This window comes from Branchiostoma floridae, chromosome 4 (genome assembly GCF_000003815.2).
Source record: "Branchiostoma floridae strain S238N-H82 chromosome 4, Bfl_VNyyK, whole genome shotgun sequence".
Taxonomy (NCBI): Eukaryota; Metazoa; Chordata; class Leptocardii; order Amphioxiformes; family Branchiostomatidae; genus Branchiostoma; species Branchiostoma floridae.
Window position 1 is genome coordinate 11,511,142 of NC_049982.1, and position 24,765 is coordinate 11,535,906.

A 24,765-nucleotide genomic window follows, 5' to 3' on the forward strand; every position below is an offset into this window, starting at 1 on the left:
ATCAGGGAGCCTGAAGAGTTTGAGTCATGCTTTGAAATGGTAGATTTGTGGCTTAGGTTAATGTTGCTCGGTTAAGATCGATGATTTGTCCATACAAAGGTCAATCTCAGCCCCTGCAGCTACTGTTTGCCTCTAGGCTGATGTTTTTGTTGTAAGCCTTTACACCTCATTATAACATTACAAGTGTTGGTGGAGCCGCCAGAATTAATGAACCGAATAATGCAATTACAGATAAACCAGTGATCTAAACTCTATAGTTTCTAACCAACATCTGGGACATTTTGACTTGGGATCACTTTAAAAATTATCTTTTGAAATGGTTTGCCCCAGTTGCGTTTGAGTTATTATCTCAGCAACATGACAAAGATCTACAGGTAAAAATATCTACCAGGTGGCAGTCTCTAATGGGATTTAGTTTACAACTTGACATTTAAGCATAGGATCAGAAAGTACTCATGAGAAAGCAACTTCTATATGCGGTTAACTGCCATGCACGCAGGCTAGGGCTGTCTCCAGCTTCAAAAGTTTTTCCATCCTACTTATTGTTCGTTAGCCTGACTAAATCAAGCCAGCTTCTAGCAGCTCTTCTACCAGTTTGAAGGAGGAGTCCTAATACTCTCTGCAAGCAGTGAGCGCTTGTGTAACACAGGCAAATTGTTTTAGAATCTGTGTTTTTGATTTTCGGTCGTCACAGGAAAGTACATTTTCATCAATTTCATTTCATGAAGTTTTGATTTTTAAATGGATGGGGTGATATTTTTTTCTGTTATAACATTCAAGTCAAGTTGATTTCTGCATGTCCCAGGACAGAGGGACGTGTCCTAGAGAGACAGCCCTGCATACATGTCTAGTCATGTTGAAAGTACAGCCTGTTTTAAATAGTGCCCATAAAAGTTATCTTAACAGCATGTCAGCTTATGATACATTGGTTTTTACAAATTGATACATTGTCCTGGTTACTTTTGATGCAGACAGAGTATAAAAAAGCAAAGATTTTATCTCTAGAAATTACAGTCACTGTGTTGTCTCAACACATCAGTGTGCAAATGTAGCGATATTATTAATTACCAGAAGCTGAAGGTTGTCTAATTATGTTCTTAGTAAAGGACAATTATCCCCGCCATCCAGTCTGAAGATAGACTGTAATAACCCCTCATTATCGTTTGCACCAGAGTGATTTCTTACCTTGACACTTGTACCTGACATGTTGGTTATGGGGAGGGGGGTGGTTTGCTAATGCTTGTTGCGTGAGCCACGCAGCTAGTGGTGTGGATCTTACATGTTGTCTTTTGTTGTAAGCATGTTAACAGCAAGGTTTGATTTCTTTGTCAGAGAAAGTTGTTGAACAGAATCTTTTATGAAGAGGCAAGCAGGTCATAGAGTGGAAATAGTTGCCAACGAGTGCTGTAGGGGCATCCTCGTTAGATGTGCAAAGGTTATGTGACAGGTCATTCAGTGTGATATAACTAGTCTCTACCAGACTCCGGATCGCTGGATGGAACAAATAGAGAGGAATATAACAGATCAAGGAACAGCTCATAGATCGCGTGCTGTTCCCTGGCCGGTTATATTCCTCTGGCCGGCTTACTCCTCTATTTGTTCCATTTCTACGATTTTTCCAGCGATCCGGAGTCTGGTAGAGACTATGATATAACCAGCTGCTGCCGCGTCATGTACCTGCGAAGCTGATGCATTATATCAAAGGGCATTTTACTGGCTATACACTTCCAGATACAGATTGCTGATCATATATTTCTGAAGTCAAACAGATTGCAGATACAGATTGCTGATGTCAAACCCCAAATGCTTGGATTGTAGCTCTCAGCAGTCCATATCATTACTAGAATAGTCACTTGTTTCCACCTGCCATCATTGTTATCTATACCAAACTCTTTTATTTTTTGTATGTTCAGTATATTCTGTAGGTTCTATGTTGCAATTAGCCCTCAGCAAGAACTTGCAAATAAACCTATTCTATATTCCTGACGAGTATCAAACCAAGGACAACAGAGGCAGTAGGTATACCAGTATACTGTTGTTAGGTGCCCCACCCCCAATGATGAGTCATGCTACATAGAGTTACATGTATGTGAGTGACAGGTGCAAAGTAGGTTCCTCCAGGGAGAGGGTTGGGAGGGGTACATGATAATGTGGTCATGGTATGGTTACTAAATTGCTGGTGATGACAGACAGCACACAGTAGCATCCTGGAAGGGAGGGATCTTTCCTACTGGTCATCTTAGGCATAGTACCTATTAATCATTCTCTGAACAAACAGTATAGAGGTCTTTAAAAGTTGCATGTCAAATACATGTATACTCCTCTACTTTCCATGATTCCAGCAAAGGGTTCGTTCAGGGTCTCCATCTTCTTTCCATGTTCTTTGTTTATTTCTTGAGTCTTGATTTAGTATTGACTAATTTACATTTTCATTTAAACTGTAGATGTCTTGGTTACATGTTATTTGAGTAACTTAAAGCAAAGTTTTCTTCACATTCTATTTGGTGTCGCATTGTACCAGACACTGTTGCTAACAACAATGGTTGCATATTTAATAAAGTGATATTTATGCCTGATGTTCATAATCTCTTTGAATTGAAGGCAATCTTTAAAAAACTTCACCTTCCATGGCACATTCTGAAGCATGCAGCAACCTGCAGTAGCCCCTTCCTACTCCTGACTCTTGATATTTGCCAGGACCATCTCTGTCTGCCCACCTGATAGGAATCAGACAAAGATGTTTGTTTGCACAGCCTAATTTGTGTGGGGGAGGCTCGATCCTGACCTTGTGCATCTATGGTATGTTTCTAAAAACCCTCTTGCCAGAATTAAAAGTCCTGCATGGGTCAGGGCCAGCCAAGCTCTTCTTCTACAGGCACTTTCCAGTCTTGTTTGCTCAGAGAGCCTGAAGGGGGATCTTTTCCGTAGTAAAAAGGGAATGCGCGGTGTTAGGAGCAGCTGCATGGTTGTATCAGACAGTTTGCTACAAATGAAAGTATCTTTTTATGCTGTTTTGTCTGTTTCTTGTTTTATTAAAGGCATCTTATTTCAAAGACTTTTATTATTTATTGCCTATATTTTTCCATGACAAGTCGCAAAGAGAGTGCACTATTTTCTGATAAATACGGTTCAAAGAAGTGTGTAAGACAGTAGCATATTGAGAGAGATGCCATCTTTCTGTCATCCCCTAAACATTTTGGGACTGAACAAGGATATGATAGGATGTCCCTTTGGGAGGATGTGTCAGGTGGGAAAGGATGAGTTGGGATATGGTCAGGAAGGAAACAAGAGACAAAGGGCCTTAAATCTATTGATAACTTTGTTTGATTAGAGGATCATCATCATCATCATCATCTTTGCCGCATGTCAGTTTTTGCTGAGGCAGGCCATCATTGTTCTCCACACTTTTCTATCTGCTGCTGTCTTGTCCCTCCCCACCCTTAGTAGAGGATGCTGGTATATAACATATATTTGATTTGTACCAAAGTTCTAAACTAGCATATCACATATCAATGGTGGCAATGTTTGATGTTGTAATCTTCCTGATGTCCATGTTCACTCCTCAGCCTCCATGACAGCAACACTCTCTCCACCCTGCTGTAGATTAGCTGGTCGGCCTCACCAGACCAAAACATGCATGGTTTCTGCCAGGATTTGCACATCGGAGCCGCCTGTGGAAATAAACCGGCTGTGTGTGGAGTCAGCACATCTTGAAACAGTCACAAAACAAAGCTAGCGAGACTAGAACCCCAAACCTCCTGGTCCAGCAACCTTTGTGTTGAGTCAGTAAATCCTGCTGTCATTTTTTTCTCTTTCTTGGAATACAGGTATAAAGGAAATATATATGGTGCGCATAGATATGTATTCCGATACGATGGCGTGGCAGGTATGCATTTTGCAGTCAACAGTCAGACTAAACAGACATTATTGTAATAATAACATTAAAACATACTAATGTCTAAATGTTTGGATGATTGAATGGAAAGATATATACACACTTTTCAAGGAGATGGCTGAAAAATGGAGAAGGATAGAAATGCACTATCATGACTGTCACCCTAGTCTCTGTCCTTGGAACACCCCCAGCCAAGTTTAGATCTGTTATCATCATCCATGTTAGTGATGGGATTCCGCTAAGCTGACATGACAGGGACATGTTTTCTGGAGTGCATGTTTGCATTTCTTTAGCACAAATTACCTGGTGTTTAAGAAACAGGTTGCCTGTTGATTAAAGGCGCAGACACAGGCAGGAATGCTGGGCATGGGTACGGACATGTTGACCCAACAGGAAATATGTGCATGTCAACAAGCCCAGGTGCAGGCTGGGAGCAGGGGCAGCAATATCTTGTATCATGTTGGGTCAATATTAGTTTTGGAAGGTCCTGCTCTCACATTCGTTATGTGCTGCCCGGCTATTTCTGGAACTGCAAGTTTAGTTTAGGACAAATGTCACACATCGTTTGTTCTACATGTACAACCATTGCTATATACTGCATACATGTTTGAATCACTATTTATAGACAAGCCAGGGAGAATCATAGGGACTGAAAATTTGAAGGAAAAAAAAGGTGGATTTACCAACTGATAAGTATCTTATACCAGCTCAAAAAGTCATGCCTTCAAATGCCAGAGTTACCAACCTAGGATTGATGTGTTCAAAAATTTGTACTTTCCCAGAACTATCGTAGGGTGGAATTTGTTATCACCAAAAATTCACTCAGTCCGTCCAAAAAATCTGAACTTCACGACACAAAGTTGATGAAAATGTGTTTTCCTAGGCTTAAGATGACAATTTTAACGTGGCAAACAATGCATGAATGGGATGGGGGGAAAATGGAGACAGCCCTGGGTTACAGACATAAATGTAACCACCATTCAGTGTATCACACCAGGGAATTATATTATACCAAGGAGGTTGAAAAAGAACCTCCTTGATTATACCTGTTGGACTTATGGACCATAGTCATAAACTTCTGTAATTTTTTTGCATCTGAATATTGAGGAAAGCTACCAATTAAGATCTCATCATCTTTGATACTTAATTTTCCAGTGTAGAGTTTGGAAATCTGGTACTGTTTGTTTCCATGCTTATCGTTTATTGTTCTAGACCTTACTGCTAGCTCTTTGATTTGAACAGGATTTTTGGTGGGAAGGAATGTGTGTGGCTGATAGACATCTATCTACCAGGCTTTACACACTGCTACCCAGGATATCAGCTAAGCCTGCCATAGATTTCAGGGACTTGACAAAACTACAAAATTTCACTGTAGGTCAAGATGGGATTGTCATTGGGTTTGCATGTATACAAGTCAATATTATTACAGAAAATTCTCTAAATTCTTATAGTGAATTCGAAGCTCATGCTACATGTATGTCGTGGTCTTCGTATCAAGAAAGTACATGTAGGATTGTAAAAACTCTTCCAATGCTGGGCGGTTACAGTGTACACTGCAACATTACAACAGTTTCTCTTCCCTCCCATAATTCTTGCAATATTCTACCAAGGAGGTTGAAAAAAGCTCTTTCTTGAGTCTACTTCTTACCTTACGATGTTTGAAAACTCTTGAACATGTGACATATTACTTTTTTTATGTCACTATCTTGAATCCAGCAAAGCCACTATGCTAGCTTGGTAGCCAGCCCTGTTCTGTTGGTCTGCTTCCTATTGTCAGACCTACCAGGTTAGTGGATAAAAGTTGAGCAAGACTGGATGCATGGCTATCACCATGCTACCAAGTAAAGCAGGCCTGATGCTTCCTTGCTGTGCTGCCTGCAAATAGTGTACATTCCATGCCCAGTCAACTGCCTTCCTCAAACCCTTTAATTAGGATAACCCCTAACTAAACAAACTTGCCCCCCTAGGATACCTCCAAAATTATGTCTGCAAAGTGACCTGCTCATTTTCATCCTACTGCCACATTTGTCTTTTCACAGCCATGTCAAATTGTAGGTTACATGAGGGTATTACATGTTTTTCTATTGATTTGCACTGGATACAATCAATTTGATGTGCTTTTATTCCAGGGGTATCGAATTTCCTTTTTTGCCAAGAATGAATACTTAAGTGATCACATTTAAATGGATAACTTCTCTGTTATCAGATAGATGAATATGCTGGTCCCAAAGGTGCAATATTAGCCTAGTAGGTTCCATTTGATTACTACCAGGCCTGCCCTGAACCTACCACCTTGACCAATCAAACTTGGGCTAACATTTTTCGCAGCTACAGGACCCACATTGTACATTGTATGCCTAATCTATCAACATTGACCACATGTGTGCTCTTGCTGTTGCACAATTTCATGCTTGTGAATTGTATGATGACAGAAAGTGGCTGAAATGTCAGATGTCATATCATGGTCAGGGTTCGTATGCCTTGGCAAATCTGGCCAAGGTACATTCTTACATATCAGCATCATAAAAAAATTGTACAAAATTCAAAAGCTTATGTCAGGGCTTGTGAAGCCTTGTTTGTAAGGATGTTTGCTGGGTAGACCATGAGCATGGTGCCTGCAGTAGGTACATTGTATCTTCCCTCATTACTTTGGTGTTGAATGTGAGGTCAGTGTCCAAGGACATGGAGATAAGTGCAGGCAGCTTCCCAGTCAGGCGTCCCCAAGGCTGTCAGCACCTGAGCCATGAGCTGTCTGAGAATGCTGCACACTTGTGACTCATGCTAGGATGGGGAGATAGCAGGAAATCAACAGCAGATAACTTTCAAGAATTATCAACGTAATGTGGGTCATATGTCTAATACCTTTGGTGTCATATCGCCCTTTGCATTCATGTCACTCATCGTTGATAAGAGAATAGCGATAGGGACTTTTCAAAGATTGCAGCATTTACCATCATTGTACATCATTTTAATTTTGCTGAATATATTGACATCATCATTTGCACTCATTCACCTTTTATCTTTATCATAGCTCTGTGGAATGAACATCAGTTTTGTGACCCCCACTTTTCCACTTTTCTAGATAACATAACACTTCTGGATAACATTACATCATTGTCTTGTGTGAAGGATGAGTGTCTGTGTGTCCAAATCTTATCTTATGTGTTCATTGAGACTTGGTGAGAGATGAAAGTTGCAAGGTCTTAGAACAAGGTCACCAAATGTGATGCAGCCTTGTATGTTAAACTTCATGTGAATAAACTTTATGTGAAAAAAAAGCATGTACAGGACACCTCATATACACACAGACCTCTTTGCTAGTATTTTAATACAGTCACAAACTAACAGGGGTAAAATTCAATTGTTTCCCTATAATCAATACTTATATACACTAGCACCACTTCTGCACAGTTCCCATACTGCAGAATGTGCAGATGTGCCCATACTGTCTGTTTAGTGTTGGCCCGTTGGAGAGGACCCAAACCCACCCATGCTACAGTGGGCACGGTCTGGGGAACATCAGAGTTGAGGACTCCCATAAGCTGAAGCCTTAGCCCTTGCAAAACACTGGAAGGTTACTCTAATGACAGAACTTGATATTGCCACCAATTCCATGTCATTAAAAGGTGATTAGACCAACTTGCTGTGGAGCAGATGTATTGCTCCCAGAGCTGTTTGAGAAAAGGCAGACGAGGGTGGCAGCTCCAACCAACTCCTGATGGCTGATTTTGAACTTTACCTAGTACTGTACATATGTTTTATACACAACTCACAGACAAAAGTTAAGTCATATTGCAAGTATATTCACCAGGTAATCAGACAAACATGAGAGAAATGTTCAGGTTAAAATCTATTCATTCTGAGGAGGCTTCTTAAACCAAAAGACATTGGGAGGGCCTAGGTTTCAATACAAAAAGAAGATTTTTTAGTCAATCTGGAAGCTGTCTCAAAGGGTTAATTATACAGCTGTAGCTTTGTACCAGTTAGCCTCACCAGCAGTGCCAAATTGGGCCAAAGTCATTACACAATCTTGCATTAAGACTGAGAGTGATTTATGTGACCAAAGGTCCTTTTTCCACTGTTATGTTCAACCTCTGTGGCAGGGATAATAGGGTTGTGCCTACTGGTGAGTCTCACTTGCCAGCAAACCTGTACAAACCAGTTAAGAGTAGTCTCAGGCACAGTCTCTCTCTTGTACAGCTGGTCTTACTAATTGAAAGTGCAAATCTGCCTCACATGTACTTCAAAAAGGAAGTGAAATCACACAGAAACAAACCTGGATGGCACATGTGCAAAAGACAACCAACTGAGGACAAGGATGGGAAACTTCCATGGTGTTTGGGAGGCAGAAATTATTAAGGTCTGCAATGCTTTAAATGATAGGAGATAGATATGTGAGTGAGTGAGTGAGTGAGTGAGTGAGTGAGTGAGTGAGTGAGTGAGTGAGTGAGTGAGTGAGTGAGTGAGTGAGTGAGTGAGTGAGAGTATATTTGAAGAGCAAATATAGCATTACTAGTAACTCGCTATAGACAGCATTAGGTTTTAAAATAGTCTATAGTCTGTCATCACTTGTAACCCTTTGAAGTACAATTGTGCAGTATAAGACTGTACTGGTTAAGTAGAGGTCAATGTTCAATGACTCTTGTTTGCATCTGGCATGAGGCCACCTTAAACAAGTCTGTCAGGCTGCCCAGGCCTCACACAGCCAGAAGCACCGGACCACCAAGTTTTCTAATCAGGTGAACTTGAAGCTCATCAGGATTTACACTGGGTTTAAAAGATCAAGGCAGGAGGAGGTGTCTGAGTTGCATGTGGTTTTGGCATCATCCGAATGGTTGTGACGTCAGCACTGGCGACAGCATGGGACCCAAGTCCTGTCCTTCTGCTGGTTCGATCAATCTTCATCAAAAGTTCATCTTGGTGTTCCCCTGTTCATAGAAGATGTAGTGTTAAGATGCTGTATGTTATAGTCATGGATTAAGTGGCTGTTGTTTTTCGTAATGGCATTTGATAGGAGGGACACCTGCAGGTGGTGCCCACAGCATCTCACTGACTTTCTCATATTGCCGTACATGGTGGTCTGTTGTTAAGAAGTACACATGGTGTCTTATGATGATGTCTGAAATGGTCAAGGTTTAGTTGTTTGTACTTTTGCCTTCAGGCAATTTCCAGTGATTTGCTTTGCTAACCTAATATCTGCAGGAAAGGGATTTTTCGTATTGTGTGAACTTGTTGAAGGTGTGTTGTAAATTTTGTTAGGGTACATGGCCAGTATCATCATCTCTGTTGAGTGTTCAGGTGACACGACAAGTTAACAGCGCAGACACACAGCCAATCCTTTTGTGACCTCACATAGCATCCTGTAAACTGGGAAGATGGCCCGGTGTCCTGTCATGTGCACTTGTTCCCTGCTTGGAACAAATTGGAGGCATGTGTGGGGCTGGGCTGCAAATTTGGTGCAGGTTGGAGTGGGGGGACAGCTGGAGGACCCAGGCCCTTTGAAATCCCATCCTCTGTGCCTACAGGGGGGAGCTGCCTGATAGGGGAGGTTATAGGGTTGGAGACTTGACATCAGGCCAATTTCATGCCATTTCTCTAATTAAGAAACCAGAAGAAGGTACTGGCAGATACATGTACCCTACCAGGAAACGCTATTGTAAATTCGAAAGCAGACTTGGACAGTGAAGGCAGCTTTTGTTTCATCTTTTGTCTTTGAATTTAGAGGTTTGTGTTTATCTTTCTGCAGATGGTAAAACTTGTTGAACATTTTGGCAAGGCAATCACAATTTCACAACACAACTCTGCTTGGTTAACGACTTAGACATATATCAGGGAAGAAGGATAGTTAAGAGAAGGGTTCCATTTCAAACACATGACCCTGCATTTCTCTCAATCTTGTCACTTCGGAATGCAGACAGCATTTTATGACTCTCACATGGCGGAGAAGTCAGACTTGTGCGACTATATACAATGTATGAGGGATGTAAACTGCACCCTTAACTCGGCTTGGAATGTTGGAGCCCCGGTTTAATCACCACTCGCTGATGGTCAGATGGTTTTTCACTCCTGCGGACTCCCTCCCATTGCCAGAAGGCTTCTTGGATGCAGAAGAAAGGGGGAGGTGGAGCCGGTTTATGGGTCAAGTCATTTGACTTCTTGTTGACTTTTTACAATTTACAGGGAGATGTGACAGTCTGAATTTTTCATTAAAAAATAAGATCGAGTGTATTTATTTATTGGTTTGGCTGTTCAATCCACACACACAGCCAGGGATGCCCAACGAGCCTGCGGATATTACAAAGGGCTTTTGCTGCTGACAGAGGGAATGCCATGGAATTTTGGACAGAATAACAATCAATAACAATATTCTATAAAGATTATTTCATTGGGAAAGAAAGTGATGGAAGTAAGAAAAGTTTGTGAGGGATTCTTTTCTCCTTTTGTGATTGGCCAAGGAGAGCACATGTTTAAAGATGCAGTGGAGAAAGGATGAAAGTTATGGAAAACAACAATGTATAACTATAAAGATGGATACTTGCATGTGCAGATGCTTGGATGGATAAATGAGAAATACGTATTATATATCATGAAGAAAATGCTTCATAATCGTTACCAGAATGGCTTGGAAAGTGATATGTTTTTCAAACAGTGATAAGTTAGGACATACTGTACAACATATAAACAAAGTCTTATCAGTCTCATATTTTCTCCCCCATCCTGTACAAGACTGTCCATATACCTGTCAGAATGCCTCCCACTTGTAGCCATCAAACAGACCTGGCACCTGCAGCAGAGGCTCTCCTTTCCCTGTGTTGATTGTTTTTACTCAGGCTCATTTGTAATCTTGCCCCCACAGACTCCCTTCTAATAATCCTGGCCCTCCATCGCCTGACCTGCCCACCCCTGCGCCCTGCCTTCTGGCTGTAGGAGGGACATAAACCAACCAATATTCCACCAAAATCTGCTTCCAATTTTCATGGATGGTTTCTTAATCCCCTGATGTTATAACATCAAGGCCCACTGACCCTGTACTATATAGACCAATTGTTTAAAGCTTACTCCTGTCAGGATGATGTATATTATCCTCAGTAATCCTCAGTAGCACAGTGTTTGCTCCTTTCATTTGATGTATTAGCTTGTTGATGGGCGTATATAATGGTCGCCCACCAGTAAGTAATCCAGGGGATGTGTTCACACATGCCAGTATTATCTTTCATAATCTGTCTTTAACTCAATATTTACCCTATGTAGGGAAGAGTAGAGAGGCCTTGTCAGGTAAATAGTCATTTATCAAGTAGTTAGGATAGGGATGGGTTTTGCCTGGAGGGGATTTGATGCATATGGGATCTATTTTGGTGTGGTGTGTATTTATGTCTACAGATAGGAGGGGTTGGTATGGATGACTTCATAGTAAACCGTTTGGATTAGTATGCATGTACATGTTGTTATCTGTTAGTAAGATCATTCAAATGTGGGTACAAAATATTGGGATGTGTCTCGAAATTTCTAAAGGTAGGCTGGCAAATCATGAACGGATCTAGAGAGGAGCAACCATAACAACTTTATTGATAAGAGCCGTAAGTCAGAAGTAATGGGTTGATGATTATTGCACAGATGACATTTTCACAGCATTTTTAGTCTACAATTAGGGTGAAAAAACATGTTAAAGATAAAGCACAGTTGTTCATTTATATAGCATGCATTAATGACATATTGCCCAATTAAGCAGTTTATGGTAGTTATAATGTGTGTATTGTTACCAAGATTATTACATGTAAGTAAGTCAAACAACCCTATCAAGAAAACTCTGTTGTTCCAAGACAAACAGGGGTCACCATTTCTCATAGCCATAATATTTTAACAAGCTAAGCCTCTAACACCTAGGGTGTCAGCTGGTTCCTATTGCTGAGCTGTTGTTCATAATCATGTGGTTTGTATCATCAGCGGGGACTCACATATTACACACCTAATCATGCGCCTGCCCCCCACCCATGCAGAGATGATGTGAGATGATCAGGTTTGACAAATCCTAATGACCCACTCTTGGTGATCTGTGACCCCCTCACTAATAAATCATTATGGTTAATGGACACTTAATAGACCATGTATCCACAGCTAATATGATAAATGGACCAAGCTGGTTCTGATTTTGATGCAGCTTGACCTACTGTTATGTAGTATGTCTCATGTATCCTGGAGTAGGCTGTGTTGTGGGTGAGTCTGGGGTTGGGTATGCATGTTATATTACTTATAATGTTACAAAAATGAACTAGACCGCCATCCTACTTTACTTATGTACAATGTTAGATTCTTTAACCAATTAAAGATCTGTTCTGTCTGTTTATGTCATATATCTCACTCCCATTCTTTGTTGTGCAGTGACTGCCTGCATTGGGGGTCCCAACAAGAACACCCTATGTGTGACTCTCAAATCAAAATCAAGGAAAGTAATACTCATAATTTGGTTGCTTTTCTAGTATAAAGCACATGAATGAAATAGCTTGACCTATAACTACAAAGTACCAGAAATCATGATAGGCTGCCTGTGCCATATGGAAAAGAGCATGCAGACCAGTCATTGTCACCTCATCTGCCAGTTCTATTCCTCTTGTTCTGCTCCAGATCTTTTTCCCTTCATCTACCTCACACTCAATCATTCCTACATTCCTCTCCTGTTTTTCAACCCAACCTCTGTACTGACATTAGTACCTGTATGGTTATAGAGATTCAAAAGCCGAAATATCTTGCAAGTGTCAATCATAGGAAGTCAGATATAAGATACTGTATAACTTAAAGTACAGCAATGATAATATAGAGCCAGGATAAATTATCATGCAAAATTTCCCCTCATTCCAACCAATTTGATAAAAGCCATGTTTAATAGTAGATTTTGTAGCCTCATTTGCAGACTTCTGGAGCTTGTTTATTTTGAGGGTAGTGCTGATTCGCAGTTTTCAACATGGGCTAAGATTTTCTATGCCGGGAAAAGGAGTTTCCTGTGCTGGGAAAGGGAGAGATCCACCCAGAAATAAACATTGCCACTCCACAAGTCTGCAAAGGAGGCTATGTTTCTCATATACATGCAGTGCTGACCTCAAAATTAGGTCAGATGTGTCTCCTGCATCAAAAAAGGCCAGTCACAAAGAAAGTTCTTTTTCTCAGCCAGTGTTGTGGGACTATAGCCAACGTGTATGATGAATGAAGACTGGGTGCCCTGAGGGCTGAGAAAGATGATCGCAGCAGGGTGCCTTGTTAACTAGCCTATCCTTCACCTTTACTATTGAACCATTCAGGGTGCCCTGAGGGTGTGTGCCCCAGCCACAGAACCGGCACTGATCATCAGGATGTACACAACAGATCAAAACACATCCAGCCGGTCTAGACGGGTAGTTGGGGGCTGGGTGTTTCTTGTTTGTTTGTTTGTGTGCATGTGTGTATTTGTGTGTGTAGGTTTGTGTGCATGTGTGTGCGTTTGTGTATACATGTGTGTGTGTGCGCGCGCGTCTGTGTGTTTGTGTGTGTATACGTGTGTGTGTGTGTGCACGCGCACATCTGTGTGTGAATGTCACGGTGACAAAGTCACACACACAAATACACACATACAATGTCACACACAAATACACACATACACACGTGTTTTGTCTCTTTGTGTGTTTTTGTTGTTGTTGTTTGTTTTGTGTGTGTGCAATTATTGTTTTTGGTTTGGATGTGTGTGTTTTTGTGTTTTTTTGGTTCTGCGTGTATGTGTGTGCATGCATGCAATGTTTTTCTGGCAAATAACAAGAAATATACCTTGTATGTTGAAAAGAAAGGGTAGAATTAACATTACCAAATGGAAGTTTGTGGTGCTGGTAAAGCCCTCTGCTTATATTTCAAGGTAGCAAATCACTCTCCTTTGAAACTGTGCATCTGTTTTCCTCTCCCTACCCCATCCATTTTGTTTGTAGCTTTGTAGATTGGTCCGAATAGCAGCCTGTCAAATAATTTGTACTTCTCCTTGGAATTCAGCAGGATCCTAATGAAGTCCAGGCTCTGCGGGATGACCCTCCTTTCAGTCCTGTCCCTCTTCCAAACTCCCTGGTGTTTCCCTGCCCAGACCAATCTGTCTATTTTTCCTGCCGAGGTTAGGCTACTGAGAAAAGTTACCATATTCTGTAACTGTTCCAGTATAGACCGTGGATGTTAATCCTTCCAAATTTCTTGCATTGTACTCCCGAGTGAAGCCTCTTCTGCAGTATTGTAGTTAGGAAATGATGGCCATGACACAATTACTGCCAAACATTGTCACTTTTTATGTAGATAAACATTATAGAAGTAGCAGTTCATCAGAAGGGACATAAATGTGCATTGTCAGTGACGGGCAATTTGATGATGGTGTGATGCTGGGTATATGTTCATATGCATGTCTGTGTGCTTTTGAGATGTCAGGATGACTTGCAGATATTGTACATCCTGAAAACAAGCAACAGACATACATAACTTTGTGGGTTACTTTGTTGGACCACCCCGTTTGCTAACTGTGGGGCATTTCTTGTTATGTCTGGACTCAGTCTGATCAGTGCTGTTTCATTGGAAGTGGTCTGTACTAACATGGGCAACCTGTGACTACCATAATGGATTTGCATACACAGCTAGTTCTGCCTCCCAGCATGCCTTGTTTTCTCAAGTGCTGTCCTGGCCCAAATCATGGATCTACCAGTATTCCATAGCCTCAGTCTTGGATGCTGAGAGAAATAATGAATGGTTTAAGTGATTTTTGTACATATATTGGCAAAAAGCAGGTTTTTAATATAATAAAAGGAATTTTGAAGGGATTACCGATTTCGAGATGTTGTGAATCACTAAAGAAAAGGAAAGGAGTCTGCTGAAGACGAAGAATCAGGTTTTGGGTCAGAAAAAAAACACTAGTAAACCTAATATAATTTTCAGAGGAAATGGAATGAAGGCAATGAGTGTAGTGACAGAAATCAAATTCTTCATAACATATCGTATGTAGCACTGTGTATGATATATTAGTTTTCGAGATATGTGGACTGATACATTAACATATCTTATGAGAATTCTATGTATTGGACATTGGACATAGCACATTTTTTTTTTACGAATTAAGAATGCCTCCAGCCTGAGTAGTTTGACCGCAGACATTTTTCGATGGAATGTCATTTCCAGCGATCCCACATTCCGTGTTAAGCCTGGTGGATTTAGTGCTGTTCCTTTATTATGGTTTTTACTTTCTTGTTGAAAAAGGTGAGGATTTGAGTTTGTATAGGGTGGGAACGTGATCTAATCATGTTTGCAACTTTTTCCAACTTAATTGCAGCTTAGCTTGGCAGGACACGCCTGGGTGTTCTTGCATTCGTTGCCTTTGGTGACCAGTGTGAGCCAGCAAGCTAATTGTCCAGTCACTGTTTATAGCATGTTTCACATATTTCTTGTAATGCGCACCTGAGTATTTTGGCAGTGTTTGGAGGATGTTTGTGTGTCACGCCCTAGTGATGGTGTTGGGGCGCTGTCCCCCTTTTTTAAAATATGACCCAGCCACTCGATTGGTTTTCCAGAGGACCACGTAAATAGTGCCAAGAGCCATCTCACCATCTCACAGTAATATGCTTAGAACCACGAGTTGAATGCAATGCTTGCTTACGAATGTTGTATCCTTGGGTGATAAATTATTTACCGTACCAGCCATTCCCAGCATTCACACCAAATGTCTCTGGGAAACTTTTAAAGCCGTGTTTGACAAACTGGCCTAATTGATAGCTGTGTCACAGGTATCGCGGTAACCGCGGGACGAAAGACATAAAAGCTATCTACCGATGGAGAAAAGCAGGCTTTTCGCCTCTAGAGGTCTCAGGTTATTTGCACATACCAAAAGTGAGTAAGTTTGGCCCCAGCACATTCCCACCCTGCCCCGAGTTCCCCACGGCTAATGTTTGCTGAGGCCTGATCCAGATCAGAAGTGGCAAAACTGTTTAACCCTGGCGACTTGGTCTGGCCACACAGAGATAAACGCCATGTTAGTCGCTCAGTTGGACAGTACAGCTTGGGCAGGGGTACCCTGGAAACCAGACTCTTCGCCAGGGCCGGCAGAGAATCTGTTCGGCAGCCAAAGCAGGTCTTCCCAAAGACCTGTCTTTTCCATAAGTTTGCCTGAGCTGATTAGCTAGATTCCCTGCCTTACAAATCCCCTATGTAACACAAATCCCCTATGTAAGGTCCTCGGGAAGACCTTCCATGCCTGCCGAACAGATTCTCTACTGGCTCTTGCTAACAGTCTGGTTTCCAGGGTAGGACGGGGTATCATCTGTATATGTGTACCTGACTTACAATTAATGACACTATGGAAAGTAGTAGCAATTATTTGTCTCTGATGCTGTAGGGGCCGTGACGCAGGTGGCAGCAGTCGGCTGGTCTTCACTCCGCAATTCTAGCCAGCTCTGTCCAGTGGGTCCATGCTATTGAGGCAGCACATTTTATGTTCATCACGACACACTCAATCAAACACTTCCCCTGTCTACCAAGACCACTGTTGCACGAGGCAGAAACTAATGGCTATTTATGAACCCCATTTATCCGTGTGATCAAATATTTCTACCACACTGTATATGCACTGCCAGAATAAAATGCCATTCTATCTTCATGCTTTTGTCAGTGCCATACAACAAAACAGTGTTATGTTGAATCATCACATACCTTACATAACGTAATGTTGGTACATGTAGGTGGTCTTCACTTGGGGTTGGGCAAAAATTTGTGTCCCAAAATGTTTGTCATTCTAACATGACCAGAATATGCAGCTACGTGGCAATTTATCAAGAAAAGGCCAAATTTTTCAGATAGCTTAAGAATTGGAGACGTCAAAGCTAACAACATTTTTGCAGGTTGAAATATGGCGGCTGAAAAGTAAGATATTCAACCTAGCTAACATAAGCATTTGTCCAAAAAAACATTTCATACCAGTCTGTTTAGCAGGTGGATTTGACAGGTACCCTATTGTACACCTGTACTTCAGGAAACTGCCATTGTGTGTATACAGTACTCTGTGACCACAGTGCACACTTCCTCCACTGTTACAAATTGTTGGTATAATACAGTATACTCTTTGTTTGTGTGGAAAATGTATTGTTCACATTGTTAAAAATGCGTTTTTCCCTTCTGTTTCTTTTCCTTTTGTAACTTTCACTCTTTTTATACCTTTTCGTTCATCTTGCTCTGTCAGTACCTTTCATTCCTTCTTTCCTTCCACAGCATACAGGTTACGTACCATACAAACCCTGCAGAGTAAGTGTTCCTCTGATGTATTGTCTCAGAATTGTTTGCCGTTATACCGGAACAGTTCAATAGTCGTAATACCTCTGCATTTATCCTGTTGCCATTCCCACCAAGGTTCTTCACTTGGGCTGTACACAGCTCCAGCACTTGAAAGCCTTCTTTCTTCTGAGATTTTGATCAACCGATGGTTTTCCGCTATCGGTGACTCCATTAGGACTAGTCAATCTGCCGATTGTGTGGAATTATCTATTGTTTATTTCTGTGTGTGCCAAGCTTCCTACTTCACTCCAAATATTGTCCCCCATTGTGACCCTCCATATTTGTACATGAAGGTTGGACTGGTACTGTTCACACACCGCTATCGTACAATATTTACCCCCCCTGCCGTGTTAGGAAAGCCGCAGAGACACGCGCCTTTGTGCCAACATTCGTCGCTTCCGTCCGCCGCTTGTAACAAATAACAAAATATGGTGTTTACTTGCTATTGCATCTATTGGATGTACTTTATGATGCTAATTGTTATAATCATCAGGTCCTTTTCTGGGCAGGCTACTCTGATAACAGCGATAAGGAAATTAAGTGCTTCAAGATCTTAAGTTGTTGATCATCGGATGAAATGACCGGCTTTAAGAGCACCTTTCAGCAGCTGGATTTCAAAGCAGTGTTTGCCGACTACTTGGTCTTGGGTTTCAAAAGTCAAGTGGAGACGTGACTGATAACTGTTTATTTGAGGGACAGAATCCGGAGGAAAACGTCCCAATTTGCTGGGGAGTGCCATCATACAATAACCGGGGTGTGGACAGTGGGGATGATAGTTCTCACAGAATGTCATCACTAGGGCCCGGTCTCCCAGGGGGATGTGTCCTGTCGGCTATTATCGTGTTCATTAGTGCATCCGGCTGTTAAAGTGTTACCTGTCTGCTACACGCTCTCAAGTAGGAAAAAATTCAGGTTGTGTAAAGGAGGAGTGGAGCGCGGGTAGAGAGGTCACCCACAGTTCACATACTAGGGTTTTAAGTGCCCGTGCTTTAAGCCTAGCCCAAGGCCTAGACCTAGATGCTCCGTGAACAGAATCAGGGACAGCGGCAGGATGTGTGTGTTACTGTAGATATAAGTCATCTCATGTCAGCTGTGTACAGAAGGATTGATAATGGCTTTGCAAAGGGCCTTCCTGAACAGCTTGTCCTTCCAAACTTGTTCACAAAGGAAAAGACTAAATCTTTTTTGGAGACTAAGTGCAAGATAGACTTCATAACAGGGCTATCTTCAGGGCCTTTCCCTCTGTCCTGGGACATAGATTTGCTTGTTGGGACAGAGAAAATTTTACGTTGCAAAAAATCTGAACTCGAAATGAAAAAAGTCAGACATGAAATTGTCAATTTAAGAGCGTGATTGATTTAGCAACAAAACTCATCAGCATGGGCTCCCAAGCAATTGGTGAGACAGAAAAACTTTACAGCTGAAGACAACTCTCAGACTGCTTCCTGCACACAGCCACATCTACATTGCACATTTATATTAGAACATCCCATACAGAACTGTACCTTCTTCATGTGATTAAAACTGTACTCCTTTTGCACCACAGATTGCTGCCATCGGCCCCACCACAGCGGAGGCGATGACCTCAGCTGGCCTGTCCGTAGCCTGTACAGCAGAGAAACCCAACCCACAGGCCTTGCTGGCTGCGATCCAGGCTACCATAGCTGCACAGGCCACCGAAGGTCCCACATGAGGAACCCTCCTCTAATAACTCTAGATCAGACAAGTGCCTTCACACTCTTCACCCAGGAGGAGAACACCTGCCTCCCCATGAGAGGAATGAAATTATGGATGCATGTAAATACATGTAGGTCCTAGAGGGCCTACATTTTAATACTTATTTTGTATTTACAATTAAATGTACTTAATTATTAGCTAGTCTGTTAAATTCAGCATAAATAGTTGTTGGTAAATTACTCATGAAGTATAATTTGTCACTTTTGCCCTACTTTGTATGTTATTTGTTATCCTGAATTCAACATTATGCATGATTCTTCTATGATGTAGTGGAAAGCCATATTTCCTCAAAGTCACAATGAAGCACCTGGTTGTGTCGGCGTGAATCACAGCCGAGTTTTGCTGGACACCCCGTGAATACAGTGGAAACCTTTTGTAAGAATAAGTCAATGTACCGATAAGTATTGACATTTCCTGAATTTAACATTAAGCATTGTCGGTCCTCTAAAATTTAATGATAACTGTTTCTAGGATCCCCCCATGCAGACCCTTGGCCTAACCCCTCTTCATATAAACTTATATGTTTTCCTTTTGTCGACTCAATGTCTGATTGTTCTTTAAGGTGTCATAAACCCGGTCTGAAAGGAATCAGTATATGATCATTAGAAAATGGCCTATGCCTCAAGTAAAGATATAGCAGGCATCTAAAGATATAGCAGGCATCTTTCTTTGTCGGTCCCAGAATTTTCAAGAAGTGAGATAGTTGTTTTAGGTAACATCAAAGCAAAGTAGAAGCTGTGAGAGCTCCCTGCAGAATGAGACAGAGCTCCTCCACATTTACTGGCTTTCTCTGGCATCCTCCAATCCCCGCTGCAATGTAAAACAGCGGATCTGATTGCACCTTGATAGAGAGAAATTCCCGAGGAGTTAGAGGCATTAGGTGCCCTAATACGTGGGTATTCCTGGTAGCCTACCCCGATGAACTCTGGTCGGCTCTTTGGTGTACCGTTTCGGCTGCAGCTCTGGGATTGAACTTGACTGAGCTGTTTCTGCCTCTCCTTGGAAGACTACTTGAGGTAAACATGTGTACAGGAAAGAGCAGCTTGCTGTGAAGGATTTGCCCTGTGTGGCGTCTGTCAGCTTGTGAAAGACAAAGGATTGTAGTCGCAGTACCGAACTTCATTCTCCAAGGACGCAGAGTTTAACAGATCTCCTTTGTGGCTTCCTCTTCGAGAAGCGCAGAAAAGTAGGAGAATTTGCCCTGTAGGTTTTTTTGCGTCCACCAGAGGCATGCCTTCCCTTGTGGTGTTGTTATCTTTTGCACTAAGTCCCAGGATGCCATGTGTTGTTCTTTATCTCATGTATCATTCCTACCAGTGGTGGAGAGCAGTGTATTGTAGAGGAGAGGAGGATTGTAAGTTACAACCATCCTCTCCTGTAAAATACACGTTAGTTTCTCCTGCCTCCAAAATACTGCAAAGTGAAAGCATAGAAATATTACGTGAGGGTCTGCATGGGGAGATCCTGGCAATGCTTTAATAATGATTAATCAAGGTGGGCAGACAATGCTTTAAGATAAACTCACTGTTATTTGGAAGGAGTTCTTTGGATTGTTCCATTATATTCTGCCATTGGGTCATGCTATATGAAGAATTCCTTTCTCTATAACACTTTTAACAATGAGTTCAGGATAACTAATAGCCGGTTAAGTAGAATTAAATCAACCAATGACATTTCATTAATAATTTATCAACAACGTTTAATGTTGAATTGGAGCGAGCAGCAATGATTAATGGTGAATAAAAAGTAGTTGCAGAAAAAGGCATGTAGACCCTTATTTATGTCACTAAGAGACAACTGTGGTACCCCTCAACCCATCCTGAATACATGTGCGTCACAGATATACATCTCCAGAATTACAAGTATGCTAATACCTGTTCACATGATTAGTCCAAGCAGACTGTATGAGGATGATATAACAACATTGATGACACAGGTTAAGATAGTGAACATTCTTTCCTGATAGTGTCAACTGTTACTGTTGATGTCTCGACTGATGTTACAACACTGAATGTTCCTAACAACAAGACAGTATTTGTTTTTATTCATTCCCTCAATTACAAGTGTACATCAAATTTAGTTCACGTTTATGTAGAAATTTGCATGTTTTTAGGATATGTTTGAGTTGAGAGTACACTCAGACACCCATAAAATCTGTCCTTTATGTACCTGGAGAGGAGGAGAGGAAAGCAGGTGGGACCCCAGCACACCTGTTGGCCCACCTGGTATGTCAACAATTCTCACAATGTAGTTTGGGAACACGCCGTAATCTGACATGTCACTGAAGACGGGTAATTTCCTGCCGACCCATTCAGGCCTGGTATGTACAAAAGTCGGCAATTTCTCGGATGAGCGGTAATTTTGGAGAAACTGCGGATGGGTGGAGAGTTCTGGACGTCATCATGGTTAAATATAGCTCTTTAGGAGTCTGTTGTATTTACATGTACATCTGGGTGTGGTGGTAATTGCACGACAAGTCGTGAGCTGACAAAGCAAAGGAAATGATCATGGAATAAAATCCTAGCATTGTCATTAGTTGCATTTCCTCACACACACAAGTGTACAAACAAATGTAGAAGGGAAAAAACACTGAAAGTAGCTGATACTGAGGGTTCAGTATGAGTGTGCACCTACCCCCCTAATTTCGAAGTGTACTCTAAGCTAGTCTGTGGGTGTGTTTCAACTAATGTATTGAAAAAATTGTATTATATAACAAATGTTGATGTATAAAGGAACATTTTTTTAAGAACAAGGTGTTTGTCATGACTTAATGTCAGATATTTTGATAGCCTGCACTAAAGTAAGATGCACCTGAAGAGATAGCTAAAGTAGAGTATACCTCAGGTATGAGGAAATGAAATCTCTGCTGATACATGAAAGTATTAGACATAAATTATACATATTGAAATAGCAGAGAGGCATTTGAAGCTTAGTGATTAGCACAAATCAGACAAGCCTTCCTTGGCAACAATAAGAACAATATTTGGACAATTTCATTATTCAAAAGAAGGTCACAGAATTGTGCCCTATTGTGTATAGTAAATAGGTAATCCACATAATCAACACTTGTTCATGACGTATTTTCATGTTTTGTCATCACTGTAGGAAGACAGTGACGTATGTCAACATATGCCAGTTATCAATGTATATTGACAACTATCAAATACCTCTGAGCTAAAAATACAATTTTTAGTAAACAGGTGGAGAGTCTTCTTTCCCTCAACTCAAGCTCAATATCTGACATAAAAGTTGCATGAAGCATTTCAGTTACAGATCTATACCTTGAAAGAATTCCCTCTTTCATCAAAATTTCTATTATCATAAAACTCCTGCCATTACCATGCATGGCGTAGTTGTATAAACGGTAAGTTTAGCCTGTATGATGTCTGCATCTCCTTGGACTCAGGCAGAGAAGAGGATGACCTTAAAGAATGATGAGGTGAAATACCTCAGGATGTAGTAAAGTTCGTCTCCAAAGCAAAGTACACCGTGTGCAACCCATCTTTCATTGGCCAGAGATATCAGGCAAAGCACTTCATCTTTAAGATGCTACTTCTTTACTCAAAAACCCTTCTTAATAGCTGTTATGGGGTTGTCTTGGCAAATACACACCGAGATATGGCCTTTCAAATCCGCCACGAACTTGACTTTGAGTGCCCTTCAAAACACACAAAATGTCAGCCTTGCTTGTGATGATTCTTCATCAAAGGCACGGAGCGTCGCGGTGTCATTAAGAAGGGATGGACAGCGGCTGTTTTGTCATATAGCCTGCATCATTAGCCGTGGTGTTGAGAGTGGGAACTGATCCACGCTCTCATTTTTCACCCCTAATAGTCCTGGTGGCGTGGTCCCGCTGCTTCGCCCGTAGATGTTTTGTCTGGGGGCTCAGAGGCGCACTGCCACCCGGGCAGAGGCGAGATGGTCACGGTGCAGAAAATATTGGTAGTTCAAGGACGTTATGCTGAACAGAATAATGGCAAATACTATATAGAAATTCCATGCTCCATTTTTCATGCTACATAGGGACTTAACGTGAAACAGCCGCAAACAGGGGCGTGTGTTATTTTCCGCTGCTTTTTCTTGTAGAAAAACTATTGCTTGCAAGGATCAAAAACGTTATAAAGCCATTGCTTTGATCAAAACTTTCAAATCAGTAGTGCCTTTTCATGAAAAGTTTTGGTTCAACTTGTATAAGACGTGCAGCAGTGTGGTGTCCGTACGTCAGTCAGTCTGACGAAGACCGTTTTGTCGTCCATCATAACCTGACTGGTATCTGTGCTGACCTTAAGGGCATTGAACTTGGGTAACCTTCTATAGGTGTCAGAAAATATGGTAATCCACTTTGACTTCCTTAAAATAAACTCAATATTTACTGAATGTTTCATGGGATAGTCGTTTTTCGCTAGTTCTGAGAGCATGTGTCACAAGCATGTCAGTGAGTAGCTACAACTGCGAAAAAGCATCTTCTGATTATAATACTAAATTTGCAAATCCACTGAGCGAAGAAAATAAGACGAAATTTAGGGGTAGTGAATGAGTGTTAGCCATGACTGATTTTAGAAGCTGGAGAGATGTTCAAAAACTTCCTGATCATGGTAATGTTCTTCAGATTCTGGTCAGGTATGTATAGAAGGTAAAAGCATAAACATATAAATTGAATAAAATGAACAAAGTTCTAACTATGGCGTCAATCACGTACTTCATTGTAAAAATACTTTTTTTTTAAGGTTGTGGTCCTGATAGTCGATCTATGTCACTCATCATGTTGTCGATGAGCATACGAAGCTAATCCCGAAGTTCCGTTCTCGAACGTTCTTCCCTCTGTACACGACACCACAGCCTGGCGAGGGAGCCTCGATCGTTATCGGCTCGGAGGCTCTCCACGTGAGGATTTTCTCCAGAAACTTGCCAAAAATGTTGAAAATGCATTGTTCTGCTCCATAAGAGGGATAATCCTTCGGTTCAATCGTGTGGTCCAGCAAACACTACACGGCAAGACGGTCCATTCTTTATTGGAACAGGGACAGTTTTAAGAAAATACATTTTGGACATACTGGACAGGAATTCCCCGAAGAGTTACGACCCTTCTGTGATTAGTTTCGGGAAAGTATACTTTGTTGTCTTTTTTTCCATATCAAGGAAAGTTTTCGGGGCTTAGGGCGGGGCAATTCCGTCGTAGCGTTGAGGCGTATAAGTACTTCAGACGTTGTCAATAGGAAGGCACACGTATTGGGCCGATGGTCGGCCATGCCTGACTAACAGACAGGGTAGAAAACGCAGGAATTTTTATCCGTGTTTGTCTACAAATGGGGGGTTCTCTTACTCGATCGTTGTTTGTAGGGACTACGCCGAAAACCTTTGGACAAACAAGGCAAGGTGGGCAAAAGTACCGGGCCACATTTTTGCAGTGACAGGGCGCGCAGGATGTCTTGAGATCACTTGGGATATGCGCCTCTCGTGTTCTTGCAAGGCGTCCGGCGTCTTGCTTGGCTGAGCTCCTTTGTCTTCCGTCATTGTCGCCCATTACGTGATGTACTTTTGGTCGAAATGTAGGTGTGTTTGTGACGGGAGCGCTCCCCGCAGCCTGACAACAGTGTACTAAAGTATACAAACTCCTCACAACACCGTGCCACGGTTCCTTAGATATGGTGGCAACACTTCGCGGCGCAAGCACTTTTCTTATCTTTCTCTTCCATCATGATTTGGGACTTCCGAAACGCCGCCCCTGAGGTTCTTCCTGATACAGGTATATAACATGCAACCCGAGTCTACTCCTGTCCTGTACCGTAGATGCAGTCCGACCCAACCGTCACTCTTACCTC

At 41.7% G+C, this 24,765-nt stretch overlaps 1 protein-coding gene across 2 annotated transcripts in view; it reads left to right on the forward strand.

The window, feature by feature from the left end:
• LOC118415031 (uroporphyrinogen-III synthase-like) overlaps positions 1 to 21,695 on the forward strand; it is a 45,742-nt gene extending 24,047 nt beyond the window's left edge. The window contains exon 10 of one of the 2 annotated variants that reach the window (XR_004831057.1): positions 18,753 to 18,874. Coding sequence is in view for 1 of the 2 variants with exons in the window: in XM_035819409.1 (XP_035675302.1) it covers positions 18,753 to 18,899 (147 nt within the window). In the remaining variant the exon portion in view is untranslated. Of the gene's footprint in view, positions 1 to 18,752 lie in introns of both variants that reach the window. The other variant, XM_035819409.1, reaches the window with a different exon arrangement.
• The last annotated feature ends 3,070 nt before the right edge of the window (positions 21,696 to 24,765 follow it).